Source organism: Sus scrofa, chromosome 13 (genome assembly GCF_054392235.1).
Source record: "Sus scrofa isolate SSC_HxYL_T2T_F1_AM1 chromosome 13, Sscrofa_HxYL_maternal_Yorkshire_Landrace_v2.0, whole genome shotgun sequence".
NCBI lineage: Eukaryota > Metazoa > Chordata > Mammalia > Artiodactyla > Suidae > Sus > Sus scrofa.
In genome coordinates this window covers 185,389,844-185,417,799 of record NC_139395.1, presented here as the reverse complement: position 1 = coordinate 185,417,799, position 27,956 = coordinate 185,389,844, and the positions used below count along the sequence as shown (strand labels likewise).

The 27,956-nt window shown below is 33.5% G+C and overlaps 1 protein-coding gene across 4 annotated transcripts in view; it reads left to right on the top strand.

The window, feature by feature from the left end:
- The window catches only part of CADM2 (cell adhesion molecule 2), a 1,076,345-nt gene that overhangs the window by 722,777 nt on the left and 325,612 nt on the right, over positions 1-27,956 (top strand). For 2 of the 4 annotated variants that reach the window (XM_021071360.2, XM_021071358.2), the window contains exon 2: positions 19,294-19,320. The exons of the other annotated variants lie outside the window; for them this stretch is intronic. In XM_021071360.2, the coding sequence (XP_020927019.1) occupies positions 19,294-19,320 (27 nt within the window). The remainder of the gene's footprint in view (positions 1-19,293; positions 19,321-27,956) is intronic. 4 annotated transcript variants of the gene reach the window in all.

Here is a 27,956-nt window from a genome sequence, read left to right as displayed (position 1 = left end):
TTTTAGACAGGCAGACTCAAATGAAGCCTTGGGCCTTCAAAAACAAGTTTTTTAGAAAGCAAGATGGAAGCTTCAGGGCCTTTCTGGCCTCAGAAGTCCTGTGGCATCTTCTTTGCTGCACTCCGCTAGGCAAAGAGGTCACATGATTTCCTAAATTCAAAGTGTCAGGATATAGGCCCATGTCTCAAGGAAAGGAGTGTCAAAGAATTTGTAGCCATGTGTTTAAACCACCACACTCACCTATACATAGCATTCTGTTTTATGTCATCATTTTATGAATTCTGTATATCCACCTATTTTTTCAGTCATTTTTCCTAGATGACTCTGCATATCAGATTCTAAACTGATACCAAATTCTACCAGGACCAACAATGAAGCTTTGGATAAAAGTGCCCTCTACTTTTATTTATTTATTTTCTTTACATATTAATGCCACCATTCAATGCTCTGTAATCTGTATAAATTGGTAAATTGGTCTGTAACTAATTGGTGTCTGTAACACCAATACATATCTTTCACTACACTGATAGATAGATAGACAGAAAAACAGATAGGTAGATAGAAGGGAGGGAGGGAAGGACGATGGGAGAGAGGAAAGAAGGATCATCTCAATCTTTCAGCTGAGGTAGTAGCAGCTAGAAAAATAGTTATGGACTAAGCTTATGGTTTGGATAGCACAGGGTTGTGCCTCCTGTCACTTTCGCAAATTTACCATTATTCTTCTTCAAATTTCTTCCCAGCATCACAGGCAATCCTTATTTTGTCTTGTCTTTATTTTCCTATTTCCATAGACCCCACGTGAAAGCTACTAGCAACTCGAAGCTGTAGTCAGGAATGCAGCTAACTCACTCTGGGCCATTCCTTTTTTCCTTTTCCCCTGTCTTTTCTCACATTTATACTGCTGGCTCCTTCTTATAGGCTATTCTGGTTCAGATTTCTTGCTATCATTCTCACTCGTTTTATGTAGTCCACAACTGACAGACTTTAAAAAATTAATGAAAATGAATAAAGTTTCAAACACAGACCCCCCTCCCATTCTCATGACCTGATACAGCAATTATCACCTCATGATATAACCAGTTTTATCTTTTCAACATCTAGGGGATTTTTTGGTTTGTTTTTGTTTTTGAAGCAAACAGTGACATTCTATCATATTTTCCTCATCCATGAGCTTAAATACTTCTCTAACATTAATTTCATCCATGATTTATATCTCTGAATTGCTGTTTACGTAGCAATGATAGAATAAGTGTTTGATACCTTTTTGTTTGTTGTCTTTCTTAACAATCATAAAAATAACTAGTTAGTTATATAGCATCTTCCAGAGAAATTTGTGTGTATGCTTCTTTGTTTTGAGGATCAGTATGCATTCATAAATTTAAGCATATATGTTGTATGTTAATCACTGAAATAATTACTCAAATAGTCTCATATTTGATCTCTTCAATTCTTTTGACAAAAAATCAGTGGACTTTTATGGTTTTCCAGATGTCTGGACTATATGGTTTTCCAGATGTCTTGTCCCTAAATGCTATTTGTTCAAGAAATCCTGTTTTCTTTCAAAGGAAATGTATTCAGAGACCTTGATTCTTGTACTAGACTTGCCTTGTCTCTGGGCCTTTTCAGTGGCAATATACACATAGAAACACTCAGACACATCTTAAGACAAATGCATTTTGTCTGTAGTTTGATACTTCCAAATCAAACTTTGGGCTCAAGAGATTCTACTTACTGGTACTAAAGTTACCTCTCTTTCCTTGATGCCATAGATATGATGCAGTTTTCATTCAAGTCAGTGAAAAGTCAGAAGGGAGATGACAAGAACCTTCTGTCATACCCTTCCCTCAAAATCTGAAGATCTACATCTCATTCAGACAGTTTAAGAATTAACATTAGGAAAAATGAAAATTCATGGAGTTTCCATAGTGGCTCAGTGAGTAGCGAACCCAACTAGCATCCAAGAGGATGTAGGTTCAATCCCTGGCCTTGCTCAGTAGGTTAAGGATCCAGCATTGCCATGAGCTGTGGTATAGGTTACAAATGTGGCTTGGATCCCACACTGATGTGGCTGTGGTATAGGCTGGTGGCTACAGCTCTGATTAGACCCCTAGTCTGGGAACTTCCATATGCTGCAAGTGTGGCCTAAAAAAAAGCAAAAAACTGTCCGAGGTGCCTACTAACACTGAGTTCTGTATGAGAAAAAAGGTTCCTAATAGTGAACAGAGAAAACCAAGCCCTCAATAAAAGGGCAGCAATGACACAGATAATTTCTATATGTGGTTGAAAATGGCACAGTTAAAATAGCACAATTTCCATGCCATTAATATATGTCATACTCTATTCTGAGTGTTTTATGGATATAGACTAATTTATATTGTTATTATTATTCTACAAGTCAGGTACTAATATTATCATCCCATGTTAGAGCTGAAGACTTTGTGGCACAGAGAAGTGGCATATCATGCTCAAGTTCACATGTGTAAGTGATGCGGCCCAGTGTTCTAGTCCTGGTGTCAAATGCTTCCAGCAAGTAGAAGTATTACATGAACATGACAAGGGACACTGTGAGGGCAATTTTAATAGAAAATTGATTATCTGGGAAAAACCTATTTCTCCATTTCCATTCTTCCCATAATGATTCCTTGATTTGTCTGTATGTGCAAGGAGTTATTTCCTGATCATAAACTCTTTGGGGCCTTCATTATGTGTTTTCTTGAAAATGTGTTGAGACATTTACGTTGACCTTGTTCCACAGAACTTCCTGCCATTTGTGAGCCTAGCTCATTAAATATTTGTTAACAGTCTGAGAAGTCTAGGATCTGACCCCCAATCCTCACATTCAAAAGACCTAAGAAAAAAGAAGCTAACTGGAGTCTAGTTTGACTCTGAGAAATGTATGCCATAGTTACATATTCCCTTCACACATTTTATCTTTGATTATTTATACTGAACCCCTTCTCATTCATATAATTTTCTCATTGTGGCATACAATCTAGACAGAGTGTTCATAAAATATGTATCCTAACTGTTAGCCTGACCTCAGATTAATCTCTTAAAAGATGCTGCTTAAAACTATATTCACACAAATAAGTTCCTTTTATACATTCTTTGTCTTTTTATTTTCTTTCGTAAATCTAATAATATGATTAGAGTTGCTCAGATAATCTTCCATCTCAAGGTTTTATTCATTTCTGATTCATTGTGTCTATTATTAAACCCAGCTGTTGATGTTTTTGAACAAACTGATTTCTGAATTAACTCTACATTGTGTTCTATAATAACCCCACTTCAGTATTATCATGGGTTGCTCCCAATTTACTTTTAGATAATTAAAGCCTCTCTTTATTCCTATCCAAGTTGCCTGTTTTATTTCCCAGAACACAAGGATGTGATTTCATTCATGTTGCTCTAGGGGTCTAAAGTTGATAATCATTTTTCTACATCTGCCCTCATCAGTGTCTGCTTGCAAAATACATGGCTGCATCCCCATCCCTTGGCTTCCTCTCATTAGCATTCACATTCCCACTGATGTAGTGTGTTTTTCTGCCACAAGCCATTCCTTGTTGTTTTCTTATGTCAGTACCTTTGCATCAGAATTGTCCTAATTTCCTTAGCATGTTAGATATTTTCCCTATATTGATTTGTTTATGTGGATTATTTACATCTGACTGCATCTGCTTCAGAGTTGATGACATCTATTACTAAAAGATGAAAAATATATATATTTCTCATATCCGAATAAGCAATTTACAAGTTGGTATAGGAAGAGAGGAAAATCTAGGTCATCATAAAAAATCTTGCTTATATCTTTTTAATTTTCATGATGAAAACCTGAAGCCTATTAAAATGTGTATATTATTTGTTCAATCAGAACAAAGAAAAAATGGTTTAGATAAGTGTCATACCCAATATATTCTAGTGGATATTTATTTATGTACATGTATTTGAATGTATCTTATACAAGTACAGGTATATTTTATATTCTATATACTTTACAGGTTTACTTGAATTTTATATACCTTATATTAATGTTTACTCAGTGACTACTTGCCCAATATCTATCCCTAAATTGAAAAAAAAATGAATTAATAAAATTTTCAAAGAATTTATGGAATTGCTAATTCTCTGTAGTTATGATTTAGAACTGAAGTTTTAAATGAAATTTCTTAGGTTTTATACATTTCCTTCCATAGACTATCATCATTTTCTTTGATCATCAAGTTGCAAATTTCCTGGGAAGACTCTTACTGTATAGTTTTATTGTAAAATATGCATTGAAAATATAGTTGATGTAGTTGGGTAATTTCCATAAATGTGAAAGTCACTATTGTTATCATATATGTGTATTTCTTTGTTATTTAATGTCTTTCTTATTTGCCTTTTCTTTACCTGAAGAATAGCATCTACACCAAATAGTTCATATATCCAGGAAATGGGAAGACACATTTTGAGATGGCACAGATTAATTTAATGTCATGTAATTATATAAAAGCACTTTCATTTTATACCTCTGTATTTTCCCACAGTTTTTATCAATCAAAAAAAATAATAGATTCCCTTAGTTTAGTTTTTTTAAAACAGTTTATCATTATAATTTTGCCCTTTGAAGAACAAGATTTCCCTCATTTTTGTTTAACATCTCTAACAGCATGTACTTGAAGAGAATTAGAGTTAAAATATCAGTAATCCAGATTTTCCTCTTATTTTTTTATACTACCTACCTGTGTGGGATATAAGTATCACCGTAACTGGATGTGAAGGGTGTTTTTGAGAGCTTTTCTACTTTACAAAAAGAAGACTTGGGAAAATACTTACTTACAGATTTAGGCCTCCTGTCACTTTCTGGTAGATGTATAAGGTGGTTATAGTTATTGTTCTGCCTTCAGAATTTCAGGAGTTCCCATTGTGGCTCAGTGGAAATGAATCTGACTAGTATCCATGAGGATGGAGGTTCGATCTCTGGCCTTGCTCCGTGGGTTAAGGATCCAGCATTGCAGTGAGCTGTGGTGTAGGTTGCAGATGCAGCTCAGATCTGTCATTGCTGTGGCTGTGGTGTAAGCCAGCAGCTAAAGCTCCAATTTGGCCCCTAGACTGGGAACCTCCATATGCTGTGGGTGTGGCCTTCAAAAGACAAAAAAAAAAAAAAAAGGAATTTCACTATTTGATTCTAAGCATAGGAACAGAATTTGGGTGCCAATATATGACATCCCAAGATTTTCCTGTATAGTTCTTGGGGTCTCATATATTTCCTATATTATAAGCATTTCAAATCTCTTTGGTGCATAGGAAGGATGTAGATACAAAAAGAAAGCAACTTTTTACAGTCATTATGAAGACAGTTTAATGTGAAAATGCAGTCTTAAAATGTTTTTCTTAATATTACTGAGGACATAGAAATGACAGTGAAATTGGTGTTTGCAGGAAAAGATTGAATAGCTAGACCTGCCCAAAATAGGCACAGGTTGCTTGTGGGAGAATTAAAAAATAATTACTAAGGTCAACAGTTTGGGGCAGTTTAAATTATGGGATTTCTATATTTTGTTTGTCTTATATTTTTGTTTTACAACAGCTCTCTCTAGCCTCTGATTCTAACTAGTTGCCTAATGTAGTTATCAATTTAAATGTAAAAATTTTTAAATTTCTCAATACACATAACTTACTGATTTTTCTCTTAGTCAATGAAAACTAGAAAATTAGTCATAATATCTGTAATCTTTAGTAAAAATTTAGCTCCCCACATCACCAAGGTCTTTAAAAAATTATTCTAATATTTCTAAATGTTTGATACTTTCCAACTCAGTTTTAGCTATTTGAGTTTATAATTTTACTAATGTTTCCCATTCTTACTATCTAAGACAAAGAATTAAGTTGTTGAGTTAAAGCCACTTGTTCTAAACTAAATGGCAATAAGTGTACTCACCTGTTCCTATACATAATTTTTGTTTAAATTTTCAACAAAAAAGTTATTTTTTGGCAATATCTCTTAGTATTCAAGCAGGTTAAAATGAAAACTAGAAAAAGCAGGTTAAAATGTTATCTATCCTTTTCTGTAAATGTCAGTGAAAAACGTCAACTTTGAACCAGTGACTCTATATTAAAATCTGTTTGTGTGTTTTGTTACTTTACATACAGGATTTTCCTTATAGTTTATTTCTCCCTAAGCGGCGACACTTTGTTAATATGGCTGTGTACAATTTTCTGACAAGTGCTGAACCTACGCTAACAAAAACTGGTTCTTATTTATGATATGTCAAATTACTGTTCTGAGAGTAGACCTTTTAGGTTGCATTCAGCCTTTAATTTGACTGAATTTAAATGGCATAAAATGCCTTTTAGTTGGGCTTTGGCTGGCATATTATATATCTCATTTCAATGAAAAACATTCACATGCAAATACAGTTTGTTTGGAGTGAGGACAAATGTGAGTATCATGACTGATGAAGGCTTTTGATCACAGTTCTACAAACTGAAACCTTGAAAAAGAAGAGGCTATTTGGACTGGCATCTGCAATCCCATGAATTATTTAGTTCACATTATTCATAAATCTCTTTGAAGAGAAGGTTTTATGAGGTTTTAAGGAGGAGTAGTCATAGTTGTGTTGCCAGTGTCGATGTATGCTCTAAGTGCCTGCCTGCATGCAAACACTTCCTTTAAATGTCAGGTGTTCTGTAGCCTGTGAAGTGTGGTACCTGAGTACTCCAGCCAGGTTCATCTCTTAGGAAATGGAATCTGATGCTCATCCCTTCCTTTCTCCCTCCACCACTGGGTCTATTGGAGGGAAAAGGTGAATGGGTATAAGGTGCAAAAGTTCATATAGATTATGTATAGAAGTAGCTTGAGCACATCAGCAGAACACATTTTCCATCCCAGCTCCATGGCAGAGCAAGCTAAAAACCCTCCTTCCACCAACATCTTGATCCTCCTCTCATCTACCTTTACACTGATGCAGCTGCCTAGAAAGTCCTCTCTCTTCTCTCTTTTCAGATTTCCAACCAGTTCCTATAGCTGGTGAATTGATTTTTCTAAAACTTAATGCCATTACTAATGACATAGTCTAATTATACACTTACATTCATTCCAGTTACTTGTTTACATATTTGCTTTCTTTTTTTTTCTTTTTTTTTTTTTTAGATGACAAGATCCCTGAGGACAGGGCTCTTATGTTAATCATATTCTTTGTTCCAGAGCAATAGCATCCCTCTAATTTATAGGGCAAACTCAATCAATGGATGTTAGATATTCTTTCCGTGAATTACCCTCGCACTATATTTCCTAAATGGAACAATGGGTATATCTTAAAATACTTCTAGGTGTTTTGGTGGTGGTGGTGGTGGTGGTAGTGTTTGGGTTTTTGTTTTTTGGGTTTTTTTTTTTTTTTTGCCACATCCAAGGCATGTGGAAGTTCCTGGGCCAGGGATCAATTCTGCACCATAGCAGTGATCTGAGCTGCTGCAATGACAACTCATACTTAACCTACTGCACTGCAGGGGAACTCCCACTTTTAGGTTTTATAAAGGACCATAACTTCAAAATTATTTTTAAATTTGAATGATTGAGGGAAGTTTAACATTGGTTACACATTAAGAAAAGTATCCTGGGAGTTCCTGTCATGGCACAGTGGAAACGAATCCAACTAGGAACCATGAGGTTGCAGGTTCCATCCCTGGCCTCCCTCAGTGGGTGTTAATCATGAGCTGCAGTGTGGGTCGCAGATGTGGCTTGGATCTGGCATTGCTATGGTGGTGGTATAAGCCAGCAGCTATTGCTTTGATTAGACCTCTAGCCTGGGAACCTCCACATGCCATGGGTGCAGGCCTAAAAAGATAAAAGACAAAAAAAAAAAAGGAAAATATCCTATCTAGGGATCTATGTTGGCTTTAGCTGGCACAGAGGAGGAACTTATGTTCAGATCAATTTTTCAGAGTGTCAAAAGGCTCAATTGTAATTTACTCATTTGAATTTTTAAGTGATGCTTTAAAGTTTTAAAGTTAAAAAATAGTTGCAGTTTATGCTGCTGAAGAGATGTCTCTTCCCTCTTTTTAGAGCATACACTATTTGATAATCGATGCTGTGATGGAGGTTAGACCACATAATGTTTAATGGTATTGTCTATCTCTGAGATTCTGTGATTTTCTGAAATCATGCCAGGTGGGATTTTAGGCTTAACAGTAGATTCAAATGCAAACAACCTGAATAAATTTACCTAGAGTCTGAATATTTTAAAATCCTGAGAACTGATTTTTTTTTCCTCCCTAAAATATATCTTCCTGGAGTTCCCTTGTGTTGCAGCAAGTTAAGGATCTATGGTGTCATTATCTGTAGGATAATCAATGATATAAAACAGATATATATATATATATATATATTTTTTTTTGTCTTTCTGCCATTTCTTGGGCTGCTCCCACAGCATACGGAGGTTCCCAGGCTAGGGGTCTAATCAGAGCTGTAGCCGCCAGCCTATGCCACAGCCACAGCAACACGGGATCTTAGCTGCATCTGCAACCCTCACCACAGCTCACAGCAATGTTAGATCCTTAACCCACTGAGAAGGCCAGGGATCAAACCCACAACCTCATGGTTCCTAGTTGGATTCGTTAACCACTGAGTTACAATGGGAACTAAAACAGTTATATTTTAATAAAATACCTAATTGTTAAAGAAGATGATAATTTTGAACATTATTCTTTTTAAGGTTGGTGCATTTTACTTTGAGCTCTGTAATACCCATACTCACAATGAAAAAGTAATAATTTTAGCATTGACATCTTATGTGATCTCCTTGAATGAAAAATACATTCAAACACACCAATCTGGTCTGACAGTAAATTTGCAAAGATAAGAAACCCACAACAGGGGTTTCTGCTGTGGTATAACAGGATCAGTGGCTTCTCTGGAGCACTGGGATGCAGGTTCAATCCCCTGTCCAGCACAGTGAGTTAGGGATCCAGTGTTGCCACAGAGGTCACAGATTCCACTGGGATTCAATAATTGGTCCAGGAAATTTCATATGCCATGGGTACATCCATTAAAAAAAAAAAAAAAAACTGAAACAATTTCCCTAAATCAAATCAAAAATGAATACTTAAAATAAGCTTTCTTTACAGACAATATTTTATCCTACATTTTGTAGGACTGATATTAGCAAATCTCATATTAAAAATAAAATTTAATGCTTTTTCAGAGTTTTCATAACTATCATTGCATAGGATTCACAACTCTGAGGTCAGACACCTCAGATATATGAGGAATGTCACCTACATTGCTCTTGTTCTGGTAGATTTCCAGTTGAGATATGGTCAGAGTAGACCCTCAGTTATTCAATATTTGTTGGAGTTCCCGTTGTGGCTCAGTGGTTAACGAATCCGACAAGGATCGGGTTCGATCCCTGTCCTCACTCAGTGGGTTAAGGATCCGGCATTGCAGTGACCTGTGGTGTAGGTCACAGACGTAGCTTGGATCTCGAGTTGCTGTGGCTCTGGCCTACGCCAGTGGCTACAGCTCCGATTAGACCCCGAGCCTGGGAACCTCCATATGCCACAGGTGCGGCCCTAGAAAAAAAAAATGCAATAAAAAAGACAAAAAAAAAATTTGTTATTATGTCTTAAATAAAATGTTAATCATATCTTTTGAACCATAGTCTTTAAAATCACGATTAGTGTTACTATATCAATCAAAGTAGAATAATAGTATATATTGACCCCTCTATTGCCCAAGAGAGTAACATACCACCTAATGAAATTTCCTGCAAAATAAATTTAGAGAATGTACTGACTATGTCAATATAAAATAAAAGTGTTGAATAAAATGCAAAAGCAGGGAGTTCCCGTCGTGGCGCAGTGGAAATGAATCTGACTAGGAACCATGAGGTCGCAGATTCAATCCCTTACCTTGCTCACTTGGTTAAGGATCTGGCGTTGCTGTGAGCTGTGGTGTAGGTCACAGATGCAGCTCAGATCTGGCATTGCTGAGGCCCTAGCATAGGACAGCAGCTATAGCTCTGATTAGATCCCTAGCCTTGGAATCTCCATATGCCGTGGGTGCAGCTCTAAAAAGACAAAGACAAAAATTAAAAAAAAAATAAAATAAAAAATAAAAGGCAAAAGCAGAGAAATAGAAAAAGAATATGCCATTCAAGTTCTCCATAAGGGACCCTGGAACCAAATATCCATCTCAGTACTTACCCAGCTATTTGCTGTTGAATCAGTAATGAAAGTTTTTCTCCTGTCACTCATTAGGACTGTAAATAAAATAATATCTATTTGTCAGAAAGGCTTGATTTTATAATATTACAGTAAAAACTATCAGATATCATTTCTAAAGAATTTGAAACTGACATGCCTAAATGATCACATTCCCTGCATTTGGTTTATGGAAGCAGTGTACTATAAATATACACATCTAAGTGCTCCTTAAATTAATATGCGTTAAATGCTGAATGTATTTTAAGCATGTGTTTTCTGTGTCTGAGATCTTCTGGTATGGATGACTTAATTTTAGAAAACCGTGACCTTACCTGAAGTAGAAGTCAGGATGAGATCAGAGAAGCAGCAGTGGCTGATGCATAACATTTCAGGGGTCACCTTTCACCTTGCTGGAGCTCCTCACTGGGATGATTCACTAGAGGGCAAAACCAAGTATTTCTAGATCACATGCTTATTCATGGAGAAGCTTGACTTTGCCAGCCCACTGAAGTGATTTCCTTTGGATCTCTTGGAAATTGAACAAGTTACCTGAACTACACTGAAGCAGATCAGAAATTTTCTCTTAAGTTATTCCTAATTATATTCTTTATTTGCACAGCTTTTCCAAAATTAACACATTATCTGACAATTAGGAGTTAGGGAACATTGAGTTTATATTTATTTCATAGCTATTTACTTGAATGCTGTAGGCCACATCAGCACATGCTCCTGAGTTTCACAACTCTTCTAATACATATTCTCAAGAAAATCTTGTGAAAACATTTGCTTATTTCTGTCAAATACATTTTCTGTTTATGCCCCTTGACCCATTTCCTGTCCTCACCGTCCTTAAGCCCAAGCTGTAAACTATTGGGCTTTGTGTAAATTCCAGATGGTATGTATTCTTTTCCTTTTATCGGTGAATCCCAGTCATACATTATAATGATTACAAAACTATTATCAGTCAATAAATGTTTTTGCTAGGGGATACTTTGGTTCTCTGATTGAAAACAATTCAAGACTAGTACAGAGTCCAATTATTCTTTTGAAATAAAGGAAAGTAATAATTATCAATGTTTTAATATGAACTGAATAAACTGTTGTATATGCATATGATTATACAATAATACTATATCCTGCATACATACATACACACATGTAATATATATACACAGATTGAAAGAATGTTTATGTCCTGTTATTTCCCCATGTCCCCATCTGTCTTAGAGTGTGAACTCTTATTGGTAGATGCCATGTCATTATTGATTCCACATACCATTTGAAGAACTTTAATGGCTCGGAAAGTATTCAACATACACATATAGTTGCTTTACTATTTTACCATTACTGTTTATGGGCATAAAAGTATTTACTTAGCATATGTTTAAACTAGTAAAATAGAAAATGTTTTGAAATAAATTATTCAGCAAAGAATTTCTAACTAGGACAGTAATTTAGTAGAAAAAACTTAAAATATAACTATAACATCTAGGAAGTAATGCAACCAATCTCACTGATATTAGAATTTAGTTTTATAATTATCTGTTTATAAATATTTCTTAAATATAGTAGTTTTCATATAATTAACAACAATTGAAGGCATGCATGTTAAGTTTATTCATCAGAATTAGCCACTGAGGATCTGGGAAATAATATGCAACTAATCTCTAGCAGTGTATTTTATTCTAGTTATTGATTTAGGATATTTCTAAGATAGCTTCCTGATTTGGTAACATATACATAAAATATAACTTCAAAGGATGCCCATGTACTTTATTTATTGAGAACATTTTTATTCTTGTAGTGCCTCAAAGATTTCATAATAATATATGACTGATACATCTAAGGGTTTGCATTTATTTTATAGTCTTTTTTAGAGACGTATTTGAGTCCAATTTTTAAAAAAATCTTGAAAACTTCTCCCAATACATATCAGGCTAAAAGTCACAAGTCCACAGGGAAGTATGGAATCTAAAATAAGAAAATAAATTTATAAATTGGAAGTGACTCATGAAGTTTAAAGAGATTGTTGACAGCAATCAAAATCATGTAGAGCAAAATGGTATAAATATTTTGTGTGTAAACTATCAGTGCTAGAAGCATAAAAACAGTGGAGAGAAAAAATATTAATACAAAATAACTGTTATTTTGATACATATAATTAATTCACTATTTATAGAGGAGGAACATGGAAAAGAAATAATTATATAGATTACTTAATTCTCAAAACACACATGAATGAAGCAGTTAGAAGCTTAAAATAAACTTGTCTCATTTGTGTAGAAATAAAATGGTTATTTCATAGAAGAAATTACTATGTCCTACATTTCAGAGACTAAAATTTCATAAACTAAAATTATTTAAGTGGTGCTTATTTGCCTTGCACATACCATAAAAAATTTACTCACATGGTAAAATGATCTCAATTAATATGAACACCAACATATAGCCAAAACTGTGCAGTTTTATATACACTATTACATGTAATCATATTATTTGAAAGTTGATGTCAAAAACATAGATATTTAATTAGATATTTAAGTAATTTTTATTATCAGAAATTTAATCATCTAAAAAATAGAGAGAAAGTATAATAAACAACATGCATCCCAAGATTATTTTAAAAGAATCCCAGCCATTAGGTTATTTTTCATAAATATTTAATTTTGTAAAAAGATAATGACTTAAAAAATAGTTGCAATACTATTATCCCACCTAATTATTAACAGTAATTCTTCAATGTCACAAAATATCCTGTGCTCAAGTCAGGATCCAAAATAGTCTGTACATGCCTACTTGTTTGATATGTCTCTTAGGTTCCTCCTTCAATTACCATTTTTTACCTCTGCTATCTGTTGGCTAAAGGAACCAAATACCAAAATCCCTTGTGTGTGGTTTCCCACATTCAAGGTTTGACCCATTGCAGTGATTTAATGCATTCTCTTTGTTCCCTGTGTATATTGGATATTGGAAGTTCAATACAGAGGCATGATTCTATCCAGATTTGATTATATTGGGAAAAATGCTTCTTAAATGGTAATGTCTTTCCATGAGAAGCTATGCAGTGCCTGGTAATCTCCCTTTTAATGATGTTGCAGTTACGTTATGTATCCATCTATGTATAAGTACATTTTAAAGATTGCAGAACACTGGTCCTTGAGTTCTATTATTTCCTTTTTATTTGTTGGCTGGAATATTTGTACGAAGAGAAATTTCCAATCATCAAATATTTGGTTACTCTGAGTATGATCCTTTTAGCAAATATTTCTTTGTCAAGTATCATTTTTACACATTTTGCCTCTTGTGAAATTTGTGTGGTTATTGGGAAAGAAATTAGATAAAGTCACATTTTTTCAAGTCTTCAGATTCCAATGAGCCTGAGAAGAAAATTCTCATGTTTAGTTGAAGTTAGTTAAAGACTAAGATGTTATTTTAAGTAAATCTCAAGTGATTAGTGAGAGAAAGTGTTTAACTTTGTACTGTATAGTTGGAGGGAAAAAAAGGGGACATACTGGTGATTATCTAGCCCTGAAATGCAATAATTTTTTCCATATCTTGAAAAGACTGCAATAATGTGGTAAGTATCTGATAAATTAAATGTAGTAATATATCTTTTAAATTCAGTGTGATTTACTCCTTTATAAAAAGGAATAACACTCACCTGATATTAATTAGTACCACATTGCTATACTATATATAATGATTGAATTTTGATATAGTGGATTTTAAAATATGTACATTCAGCATTGTGTTTTGGTTGTAGTTTTGCTACCAAAGAGCTTTGTGATCTAGAAAAAGTCACTTCTCCTCTCTGTTCCCAGCTTTGTAGTACGCTGAATCTCTCAGTCTTTATTCCGTTTCTTGTAGGAAGTATGGCAATGTATTATCTTTTATTTTTATAATTTCCGCACATGTCTGTAAGAGTAACTTTTTCATGTTTAAAAAAGTTTTCTTGCGCAGTATCTACTAATGGCAATAAGTTTTTTGATTTTTTTTTTTTGTCTTCTTTCACTGTAGATAAATTTGGGGCAAGGGAACTTCCAATATATCTAAATATGAAGCTGTAGATGTCAGGAACGTCTGTCTCCTTGGAAAGTCTAAGTACTTACTAAGTTTATTGCTTCCTTATTAAGAAACAACATTCCTTTATCTATAAATTTATTTATGGAAGGAAAAAAAACACTATGCTAAGATATCAAGTATCTCCAAAAAATGTCTACATAATCTTAAAATTAAAAAGTCCGTAATGCTTTAGCATTAGCTCTCTGTGAATACATTCCAGTAATGTCTTTACTATTTACTGAATGTTTCATTGCTAAGTAGCTTTTCAGCAAACACTCCAAAGACAACCATAAATCCAATATGTTCTATATTATCCATACATTCCAAATCTTAACAAAACCTATCATCATTTTGTTATGACACTAATCTTAAAATTTGAAGCAGAAATTGAAAGAGCAGGGAAAATGTGTCTAGGTCATATAAATTTCGAAATAGGTAAAATTTATCTAATCTACTGTAAGAATGCCCACATGACCTATTTATAGTCCATGTACTTCATTTTGAAAAAATACTATTTTAGATTAACCAATTCTGTGTAGAATTATTAGTGATACTTTTTAAATAGATGATAGACTAATTCAGTGAACTAATTAACTAATTGGTAACATGATCAATTAATTCTATTTTTACTTTTCGATCATTTGTATTGGAGTTTTTAGAGATAAGCATTATTTCTATAATGTCTAATATTCACTATTCAACATTTGTGTGTAAATAGCTCTGATATTTCTGTTACATGATTTTTCTTAAAAAATTATATGCACAAAATTTCACATTATTAATATTATAATTATTAGCAGTTACAAGTTTAATGTTATAACTAATCACCTCTGGAAAAATTGTGAGAACAACTATAATATTATAGTAACAACTTGCTGCTTTTATTATAAAGGTGAAGAAATGTTAATGTTACATCTGAAACTTTTCTCTGGTCAAAGTACCTTCTTTTTTTCATTTAAACTATGAACTGCTAAAATTGTATTTTTAAGATAATTTTCAGTCACTTCTGGGTAGTGTGCAATGTGCACTTTACAATTGACTTATAATTGGACTGTGCTGACAATGGAAAATCTTACAAGTATTGAACATGACATTTATGACAGTATTGCTGTCATCTTGGCTTCTTTTATTGAATATGCAGAGAATTATAATTGGGCTAACAAGCCTGGTAGCCTGGCCTCTTTCCAATTATATTAACCAGCCTAGTCTAGTATTAGCTGCCTGAACACACACAGGAACAGGCATAGAGCTTTTGTTTTCCTTTCTATTTTGTTTTGGTATCTACCCAATAATCTAAGAATAAAATCATCTGCTTTCACGTAATATTTGAGAAATTACAATACTTCATCTTTATCCCAATGAGAAATGTAAAGATTTGCCTTCTCTATTTTTATTTCACCAATTTATTAATAAAAAAGATGAATCTTAACAAAAGATTTGTTGTATCTATTAACAATTTTTATACTATTATATCAAAAATTCATAAAGGCTTTTGGCAAATTTTCTTTGAATTTGTGCTAAAAATGTAAAGTGATCAATTTGAATTTGAAGTAAAATTTCTCTTTGTATAAACAATTCAACATACCGATAATTGAAATATTTTCTCTGAAAATGAATCAAATAGTATTTTTGCATAATCTGAAAATAAGTATTTCAGCTTTGTGTAATTTTTTTTTTTTAATCTTTTTGTCTTTTCTAGGGCCATTCCCGTGGCATGTGGAAGTTCCCAGGCTAGGGATCTAATCAGAGATGTAGCCACCGGCCTACGCCAGAGCCACAGCAATGAGGGATCCGAGTCCCATCTGCGACCTACACCACAGCTCACGGCAACGCCGGATCATTAACACACTGAGCAAGGCCAGGGATCGAACCTGCAACCTCATGGTTCCTAGTCAGATTCGTTAACCACTGCACCACGACAGGAACTCCTGTGTAATCTTAAAAACAACACAAACGATGAAAATAATTCCTGATGGTTAGAATTCTGAAATCTACTAAAATTCTACCAAGGAATTAGAAACTGAATTTTTAATTGAAAAACAAATAGTAAGTAAGAAAATTAAATGAAACAGTGTGTGGTTCAAAAGATCCAAGGAGAAAGTGGTGTAGCAGTTATTTGGAATATTAGATTCTCTGCTTTTGTTTTTGTTTTTATCTTTTTGCTGGTTTTCTCTTATTTTGAAACATTTAATAGACTTGCATTTTTCCCCTTAACTTTCTCAACACTTCCATCAACCATAATTTGTATTCACCTTTGTCAGTGGTTTTTTTGGGTGGGAATATGAAAAAGAAACAAACAAATAAAGAAAAGCAGCTGGTAATCTGTCCTAAATAAACAAAACACCAGTACAGTACGTAAGGGATATGACACAGGATGTGTATTGCAGTACTGTCACTAGCACTAAAGAAAAAAATTAAAAACAACCTGATTGTCTATCAATAGGGAAATAGTACCATACTTCATATACATGATAGAAAAATATATAATTATAAAAATTAGTAATTTATAAACCATGTATTAACTTGGAAAATAAGGGGAAAGCAGACTGCCAAGAAATGTGTATAGAATGATCCTATTTTTGAAACAAAATACACAACATATTTATGTTATTGGTTTTTATAAGAATAACAAAATTCATTTTATAACATTAGCAAACTGTTAACATTGATTATTTTAGTAGCAGCCTTTGGAAAAGGATGAGAATTTCTTTTCTTATCTATCTCACTTCTTATTTGTTGTCATTTATCAATTTTGTACTAAAAATAAAAAATAGAACTATTTATTTTCATTAAGTAGGAGCAAATTTTCTGGTTAAAAACAATTTTAAAGTTTACATTTGAATAGTAAATATTTTAGAAACTCTAATGGACCACAAATTTTGGTGTGAATTGTTATATTACAGTGACAATATCACCAGAAACAGCTAATAGTTTAAGATTGGTTCCTTGCTTTTTTAAAGTTAGCTTAAATTTTGGCAGTTCCCATTTTGGCTCAGCAGAAATGAATCTGACTAGCATTCATGAAGATGCAGGTTCAGTCTCAGCCTCACTCAGTGGGTTATGGAATGGTGTTTTAGTGACCTGTGGTGTAGGTCGCAGATGCACCTCAGATCTGGCGTTGGAGTAGGCCAACGGCTACAGCTCCCATTTGACCCCTAGCCTAGGAACCTCCATATGCCATGGGTGCAGCCATACAAAGACAAAAATAAATAAATACTAAAATTTTTTGTGCCTAAAAAGACATTTATTTATTTATCTATTTATTTTGTCTTTTTAGGGATGCACCCACTGCACATGGAGGGTTCCTGAGCTAGGGGTCCAATTGGATCTGTAGCTGCTGTGCTATGCAATAGCCACAGCAATGCCAGATCTGACTAGTGTCTGCGACCTACATCACAGCTCATGGCAACATCGGCTCCTTAACCCACTGAGCGAGGCCAGGGATCCAACCTGCATCCTCATGGATGCTCGTCAGATTCGTTTCCATTGAGCCATGATGGAAACTCCAAAAAAATAAATTTTATATTAATAATAATATTGTGAACATTCTTCCTTTCCAGCCTCTTCCTCTCAAGCTTCTGTCTTAAAGCTGTGGAATAAATAGAGTTTGAGTGGGTTTATGTAAGAGCTTAATCAAGGTTTCCTAAAATAATTTTTCTTTTATTTAATAAGTTTTTATTTGGAAAAAATTATTTTAAAAATGAGTTGTACATGTTTATGAGCTAGCGAAAGATAAATATAATAGTATGAGAGTGTTTGTGATTGTGTATAAAAATAAAATTCTCTGTGAGTAGTCTGGTAGGTATCTAAATTTGAAATTTTTCTTTAGTTCTAAATAACTTGAAAGAATAAAGTGTAAATTAAGAGTTTCTGTGTGAAGTTCATAAGTACTCAATCTAAAATCTATTAAACTTTGCTGAAGTTGAATATGCCAAACCAGAGACCGCATATTTCCCAGTTAGGGGATGGATAGCTTCATCTTTAACATTGTTTAGAGAATGAAAAAGCTCTCTTTCCTCTGTCAATCTTCCTTTTTAAATAGTCTTTAAATCAAAATAGAACACATTACTTCAAAATGTTTAGAGGTATCTAATTATGCATTTTGTCTAGACATCCTCCTTTGAGTAAAGAACTCTCCTCTTAGGACTGTTCTAATTTCCTCATTAGGTTTACTTCTGCCCCAGATAGCATTACCACTAGATATAAATAAATTTCTACTTCTTAATGAAAATAATGCCATTTAAAGTAATGGAGTTTCCTAGTTTCATAGCTATGTGATCAACTAAGTACAAAATAGTGAAGTTTAAAGAATCAGGTCACTTGGATTTGGCTTTGTAGACCTGATATTGACAATTTAGTTGATGACTCAGTGCCTTAAATCCCACTGGTATAGGGTAGTATCTTAGAGCACAGATTTTAGAGGCAGACACCTAGGGTCAAAACCCAAATTTACCTCTTTCCAGCTGTCCCATCATCAGTAATAACCTGACTTTTCTAAGTTCGAGTTTTCACATCTATGAAGCAGTGATAACAAAACTCACGTTTTGAGGTCATTAGGTGGAAGATGTATGGAAAGTACTCAAACTCTATCTCTAGCATTTAAGTAAGCATTCAATAAATGTAACTTGCCCTTGTGAGTTATCCAAATGTTGTGGATTATATTTTATTTGTTAAATAATATGAAATATATACAGCATTTTTAATTGAATTGTTAACTAAAGTTCAAAGTTAGAATGTAAGAAAAGAAAGATACATAGTTCTTAAAAAGAATTTTGGGCCTTAGGGTGTTTGGAATTTGCCTTGTATGGCCTCTATTTATTTTACTCTCTCTTACTCAGTATCTTTAATCATTTACTAACAAAATATAACCAGTTGTCATTTTCTTTGTTATAAGTCCTATTCATCTAAACTGTGTCAATCATGTAATCATAAATGTATCATTTTAGACTTTAATAGTAATACCATATCTTTTTTTTCTTATTAGAGACTCTGTCTAATAATCTAATATGTTTGTTCTCTTCTTCTTGTGCAATCTTTCCTTGGTACCAGCTGCTGCTTCAAAGAATAAAGTTAAAGGTGAGCTACTATCCATTCTGCATGATTCACCGTGATTGTTTTCTACTCTGTCTTCTGTTCTTTTAAGTGATAGAGTCAGTTCCTGGTAATGATACCAGTTCAGTCTAGAGGTATTAGTTGTAAATTCCTACCAATACAGATATACTATTATTTTAATTATTCAGTTTCTGATATATGCCTGCATTTGCATGATTGTGACTTTGCTTATTTTCTTGTTTTATTTCCCACTTTATTCCAAGTCAAATAAGATATTTTTATGCCTAACATTTTGCCTGTTGACTTAGCTTCCTTGATAAAATTGTGAACCGGAAAAAATTCAGCATAAAATAAAGCTGTTGGAAGGTCTTAAAATTGAACATACCTTCATAGAATTATATGAAAAGAAAATTTTATCCTTTAAAAATTGAATATTATAAACTCCAGTCTTCTATTTATGCCTTTTCTTCCATTACCTAGTTGATTTGCTAGAATCCTAAAAATAAATTTTCATGAGAGAAGAACTGGTTGTTTAATGCCAGAATATCTCCATGAAAGATAAAGACTTTTGGCTTCATATGTCAAAGTTTTTATGGTTTTAAAAGAATTAAAGTACACACACACACACACACATGTACATATATATTATACTGTGTCATGGGCTTATAGTTTATATGTTTTGATTTCATATTCTCTAGAACAATTACATATCATTTAAATGTTTTTTTCTTATATGGCAAATATATTTTTTTCCTCTTTTACTTATTTTTATACAGCAAAACTATAATAATCTCATTGGTTATACATCTGTTAGCTTTAGTTTCCTCATCAACAGAGCATGAGAAACAATAAATTCTTCAAAAATTGTTGTGAGAATTAAGTAAAATATATAAAACAATTAGCAAACTTTCTATTGCTACTACTACTAGCATTTTAAACAGTGCTAGATTCCTTTTGCTTTTCACAACCTGCCTCTTCTTTGTGGAGAATTTGAGTCTTCATCATTCTGTACTGCCCTGCCTAATGTATTCCTCTGCATGCTGCTCAGGAGGAATGACCAGGTGGTTTTGTTTCTTTCTCCACTTCTCATATTCAGATCTACCACACGGCCACCCTTCTCTATTATCCCCCTCCCTCAAGCCCTCCACCACTTTCTACTTTTACAGCTTATTTTAACACTATCCATAGATTTATCTTTGGAGTGTTAACTGCTCTCTGTTTATAAGGCTGAGCATTTAGTGTGCAGCTACTATTTTCCTAGCAATGTATTTGTTTGGTACACTAAAAATATAGAAGAAATGGAAAAATTCTATTTACCCTCTGTTGAATCCTCCACACCTAGCCTAGTCTCTTTATCAGTAAATGTACTAGAAGAATTAGCCAATTCTTAGCATAGAAATTTTCTGTGTACAGAAGAAATACACTCACAAAACAATTAAGAAATTGCCTGCTAATGAGCACAAGGTTATGAAATATATTTACATAAAAAGGTTAGACATTCAGTTTTAGGAATGAAGAATTAATAACAATGTACAGTAATAAATGTTAATTGTGGGATATGGAACTTGAATGTAAAGGGAATTCGCAAGGGGTAAGTATTGAGATTGGAGCCCTTGGTCTCAGAGAATGCTTTATGTGGGAGGTGGAGTTTGAACTGATTCTTGAAGGATGGGTAGGATACATAGAGGAAAAGGAGTACATAGAAACAGGAGTTTGAAAGTATAAGTAAAGGTAGAGAAGCAGGAATTGGTATTGTTCATTTCGTATAATGAGAACCCTTTTTAAAAGAAGACCTGTGTTTTTATGAGAGTAGAGGAAAATAAATTTGATGATGGAATGGTCATGAGTCGTTACTGCATTTGATTACATAAAACCTCTTGTAATAGTCATATGTGTTCACTTTATAATTCTTAAAAACAATGCACAATAATTCATATTATAATATACAGGTTACAAAGTATTAGTAGGAAACCAATTCACCACTGAGGGATTATAGTCATAAATTATATTTTGGACATCTATCAAGCCATATCAGGACTCACACTGGCTAGAATTTACAGTGCAAACATATTTATGTGCCTGATTTAGGGTGTCCCACGTTGCCATCCCTATTGTTCCACACCTATTCATTTTATTTGAATCTCTTTTTTCCACTTGTTTACAAGCCTGCAAGGGCACTTTAGGACATGGCTTACCCTATGCCTGTTTTTTTGTTTGTTTGTTCGTTTTTAATCTGCAAGGTGTTATAAAGTCAAGAAATGACACTTTATAAAATGAACTGTGCCTCAAGTAAAAACTGAAATTTTATTTCTAATGATTGAGACAGATGTGTATTATGTAGATAACAGAGAGGATATTCAGTGCTTTTATTGTCCAATTTCTATGTCAAGGCAAGTGGTCTTCAAACAGGAAAAAAAATAAATGTGAGTAAGAGGAAAATAAAACCCAAGATAAAGTAAGTGTAGATTGCTTAAAACCACTGCATTTCACCTGTCCCAAAGTGCATGCCAGGAAATCCATGGAAGTTTTGAAAAAGATTATAGTGAAGTTATTTATCTTTATGGAATCCTACAAATGTGAGGAGCTTCTGGAATATTGGAGAGAGAAATTTCCCCTGATATTTTTTAAGGAGAAAGGATTATATTCAAGAAACCATAGACTGGTAAATTGGACATTACCTTCCCAATGAAATTATTAAACTCTTAAGCCAACAATTTGTGGGTGGTTAGATGAAAAGAATTCACTATGAGTCAGTTAACAGTTATTAATAATGGCATAGAAAATTACCCTTATTTTCTCCCCCTCTTTTTTTTTTAATGTTGTTATTAAGTAGGTATCTGATGCCAATAGCATAAACATAATATACCTGAATTTCATCAAATCCTGTAGCAAATCTTTCCTTATCTATCTATGCAGAAACTATAATTCTGAAAATCACCAACTATTTTTTAGTGGTCAAAAATCAATGGTGGTTTTCCAATCCTCATATTACCCATTATTATCAGCTGAATATACTGTTTCTTTTGATTTTCCATTTCCCTTGATTTCAGGGTCTCTGCACAGACTTCATTTTCTTTTAAGCTCTTTTGTGCCTCTTTCTCTCTCTTTTTTGTTTTGTTTTGCTTTTTGGGGCTGAACTCACACCACAGCATATGGAAGTTCCCAGGCTAGGGGTCAAATCAGAGCTACAGCTGCCAGCCTGTACCATGCCACAACAAGGCAAAATCTGAGCCACGTCTGTGACCTGCACCACAGCTCATGGCAATGCTGGATCTTTAACCCACTGAGTGAGGCCAGGGATTGAACCCACATTCTCAGGGATCCTAGTCAGGTTTGTTACCGCTGAGCCACAATGGGACCTCCTCTCTCCTTTTCTTTTTTAGGGCTGCATCCAAAGCATATGGAGATTCTCAGGCTAGGGGTCTTATTGGAGCTGTTGCTGCCAGCCTACACCAGAGCCACAGCAATGCCAGATCCTTAACCCACTGAGCGAGGTCAAGGATTGAACCTGCAACCTCATAGTTCCTAGTCAGATTTGTTTCTGCTGCAACATGCCAAGAACTCCCTCATCTCTCCTTTTCTACCTTGTTCTCAGAGTATAAATTTCATTCAGGTTATATCTTTGATTCCTAAAGAAATCGCTTCTTGGAATGTTGGTTCATCTCTCCACATCCTTTTTGAGAGATGAGCTTCACTTCCTACAAAAAAAAAAAATTTACCTGATTTTGTCCCCACAGCCAACCTCCCCCTCCAGTGTTCACTGTTAAGAGAAAGAAAAATGATTCAAATTCCTCCCTTGAAACTTTAAAACTGAGAAGGGACACAGGAGAGAGGGGAAACTGAAAGGAGAAAGACGGAAGAAAGATGGGGAATCAGTTTTGTTATACTTGGTGGTCATGAATTTTGCATTTAGACTAATTAAGAAGATGAATGAAGTCTGAGGGGGAAAAAGAAAGAAGATTGAAGAAGGAATGCACAAAGAGGGAGAGATCAAGAGACTGCTTTCATGGTGCTTAAGTCCCTTGTTCTAACAGAAGTTTCTATTTTATTCTTGCCCTTTGGTTTTCTGACACAGCTCTCTTTTAATTAAGCTTTCTATATATGTTTCACTTGCTTGCAGTCAAAAGAGAACTAGTTAATATAATTGTTTTATTTATTTATTTATGTATGTATTTGGTCTTTTGTCTATTTAGGGCTGTACCCACTGCATATGGATGTCCCCAGACTAGGGGTCGAATCCAAGCTGTAGCTGCTGGCCTACACCACAGCCACAGCAATGTGGGATCCAAGCTGCATCTGCGACCTACACCATATCTCCTGGCAACCCAGGATCCTTAACCCACTGAACAAGGCCAGGGATCAAACCCACGTCCTCAGGGATACTAGTTGGGTTTGTTAACCACTGAGCCATGTTGGGAACTCCAAATGTTTTATTTTTTCTAAAGTTTTCTGAGTTGATTTCAGTTACTACTTTTCTAGACTTGATATTGCTACTAAGCTCCTATCTGATATTCCTTTCAACTTGCTGAACATTCCTGCTTAAATATTAAAAACCGAAATTCTTATTTTTCTTTTCAAATCTGAACCCTCAGAGTTTGTCTTCTCATGAACAAATATTTGCCTGCTTTCCCAGTTTAAAAGTTGAAGCATCTTTAACTCTTCCACATTAATGGCACCCATAGTAAATCAACTATCAAACTGTCCTAATTTTATGGAGATAAAGTATTGTTCGATATCCTTATTTTACTATGGAAATAGAAGAATTTGCATGGATACATCTTCTTCATATCACTCATTCCTTAGATCTTGCTTGGAGTAGTTTCTAACCTGTCTCTCCTGATTTAATTCCCAACATTCTACTATCTATCCTACCTTCGTATAACACAGTGAATTCATACAAAAGCACTCTACCATCTATCCTACATTCATATATTAATGAGATGATCAACATTTTCCCACTTAGAAGTAGGGAAAAAGTATCTTAGGGCATTCCTAAAATTTCTTTGTATAAAATTATCTTATTTCACTCTATTACAAACTTGTAGACTAAGTATATCGTAATGATTAATGTTCCAAAATCATACACAATTTCTAAATAGTTTTAATGCAATAAATATAATTTTTAGGAGTTTCTGTCATGGCTTAGTGGAAATGAATCTGACTAGCATCGATGAGGACACAGTGTTCAATCTGATTTTTAGGCTTTATTTTTGATTCAAGCTTTGGCAACTGTGGTACAGATGACAGTTTATGCCATTTCTCAAGTGTCAGCTTTTAGCTATTACTTTCAATTGTATAATCCTTATTTGGTGCTCAAATAAAAATTAACATAATTATTCTGATATTGTATGAGAACTAAAAAATAATGCAGGACACTTAGCATTTAAATTGAGATATATATAGTTTAGAGAAGGATTAGTATTTCAATATACTGTATTTCCATAAGTCATATATAATATTATTAAATAAATTAAATGGCAAACTTTTGTATTTGGAAAGGATGAGCGTTGAGATCCTGCTATAAAACACAGGGAACTATATCTAATCATTTGTGATGGAACATGATAGAGGATAATGTGAAAAAAAAATGTATGTAAAGTGTATAACTTCGTCACTTTGCTCTACTGCAGAAATTGACAGACACTGCAAATCAAATATAATAAATTTTTTTAAATAAAAAAATAATTTATTCAGGTGTGAATATAAAAAAGTCAGCTATTCAACCAAAACATGATATTTAATATCCCAGGTTTCCCATGATATTACACCTTTTAAGGGTGAATTGAAAGGCACATAAAAGGTTTAAATTGAGGCATTGCTTGTAACTATTCTGAATTTTTTTCTTAAATGGGACACCTATATTTCAATTTGTAATATATAATATAGACTATTTTATAAGAAGTTTTATTTTATAGTCAGACAGTTGTAGGTCAAATCCTGTTTTTTTTAGCATACTTGATTTGAGCACCTGAACAATTAAGTTTACTCAACATTCAGTTGTTGTGACATTTATATAAGATAATTTGTAAAAAGATATCAATGTTGGGAATGGCACATAGTAAATTATAAATTTTACCTCTTTTTATTGTTATTAGCATCATTACTATTTTTATATAATGCCTAAGAAAATAAAACAAAAAATCATATAGTTAAGAACAAGTCTCAAAACTAAAACTTTTTCTGAATATCAACTATATTTCATCTTCAAGTGGCAATGATATAGTTATATTTATTATAACATTAAAATAAACACATACTATTTAAAGTGAATGATCTACTAGGTATATGTATTTTTTATTTATTTATACTTAGATATCAAAAGCCAAAGTTTATAAATGATATCATTAAAGAATTTCAACTCACTGTCAAAAGAAAGGGAAAAATTACAAACATTATGTCATAGAGAGATTTTTATAATACTTAAAATGTAAAAATTGCTTGCTTTTATTATCAGTGAAGTAATTGAAGAATAAAATTATATGACTTTTTTGAAAAACATCATAATTACTTTTCTTAAAGCTATATTTAGATTTTAATTTAAAAACATATAAGAAATTACTCACTCTTGTATAACACACATAAAATCTTCATCAAAAATAATTTAGGAAACAATTATTGAACCTTATGTTTATCCCACACAAGACTGATCTAAGGAAATATGTTGGGAATTTAGAAATATATAAGGGGATTTAAACGTATATTACATTTCTATAATATATTCACTAAGGGCTCCAGATGAAGGCCCTGAGATTGTACCTTTCAGAAGGCTGTTTTCTTAATTCACCTGGTAGTTCATTTCACTTCTCTAGGAAAATTGCCAAAGGTGTTATTATATATGATAGTTTTTAAAGCAATAATGTTTTTTAAAGATATAATTTATTACTGTAACATTTTCCTAATTTTTAAAAAAGTAGATAGCAATAATTATAATACTTAATATTTCTTGAATGTTTATTATGTGCCAGGTATTACACTAAACATTTTATATGTGTTTCCAAAGTTACTCCTCATAAAACTCTTGGAAATAGTTACTATTACTATCCTAATATTTTAAAATGAGGAAAATGAAGCAAAGAGTTAAGAAATGTGTTTAAGTTCACAAGATGAGTAAGTGGCAGGGCAACAATTCCAAATCTCAGATACTAACTCCTGAGTTCAAGCTTTTAATCCATTAAGACCTCTAAAGTGACCAGGTTAATCAGTATTACAGTTCACCTAATGTCATTCATTTATTTAAATGCATTTAGGGGACTTCCCATCCTGGCTCAGAAGTAAGGAACCCAACTAGTATCCATGAGGATGCAGGTTTGATCCCTGGCTTCACTCAATGGGTTAAAGATCTGGTATTTTTGTGAACTGTGGTGTAGGTCATAGATGCAGCTGCAGTGTAGAACAACAGCTGCAGCTCTGATTCGATCCCTAGGTTGGGAACTTCCATATTCCATGGGTGCAGTCCTAAAAAGACAAAAAAATGTATAAATGCATTTACGTAGGTCCCATCCACCTAGGTAGGACTGGGGCTGGGAATGGAAGTAAAGTAGAATGGTGTTGAGTTGTTATCAGGAACAAATAAAGTTGATGTCTTATTAGATATATTGAAGGAGAAATTATTCTCTCAAAGACTTGTCCTTCATTCTTTTTTTTTTTTAATTATTTTTCTTTTGGGTCTCTTGTTCATTCACCTTATGTTAACCTCACTTATTCCTTCTTGGGAAAGCGAGGAGACAATTAGTTTTTCCATAAGTAATGTTCTAGAAAAGCTGTAAGTGTAACTAATATAAAATCTTGAACTCGAAGAGAGTAACAGGGTTAAAAAATGCATTCATGAAAATTTTATTTAAGATGATTCTGTGAGTCAAAATAGAGATAACTTTACTTGTTTTTAAGCTGCAGCTTCACTTGACCTTGTTTCTGGTTTTTACGTCTCACTACATAGAGAGTTTTGCCTGTATTTGCTTTGTGGAGTATCTCAGTCCTTACTATTGTGTAAGTATCCCTTTTCCTGTTGCATAGTACAAACTAGTGTGGGTCAGGATCAAAAGACCACTCCAGGTATTTTATCTGCAAATCTAAAAGAATATTATTTTTCATTTGATTTAATGAAGCTTCATTTTCTCCTCCTTTCTTCTTGAAATGCAAATATGGGCTTGAGCTTTCCTGTGGACATGTGGATAAACATAACTCATTTGCCACCAAAACAGGGTTTAGCTTTGTAGAACAATTAGAAATTAGTTTAAGCATTGCTACTTTGTTTACATTGTCATTTCTATCCCATAAATTAATCATTGCAATACTTTTTATTCTGTCTAAATACACCTCATCCAAAAGGCAGGATCTTCTGGGATTCAGTTCATTCAGCTGGTTCATGTCATTCTATTATGTTAATAAAATTGGTATTTGCTTATTCTACAGCTGCTGTGTGGGAGTTTAGCGAGTCTGTAATTAAAATCCCAAGGTTTGTAGCTCTTACAGGTTTCAAAACAGAAAAAGTCTATAATAAGGAGAAAAACATTGATCTATGTGTAACAGGCATTTAGGGCATTTTCCAAGTAAGTGCTATAAAGCCAACAGTTAAATAACATTAAAAATAAATTCAGCCATATATTTCAAACCAGATAGAGTGATGGCTATATGTTTTTACTGGAAACAAAACTCTTTGA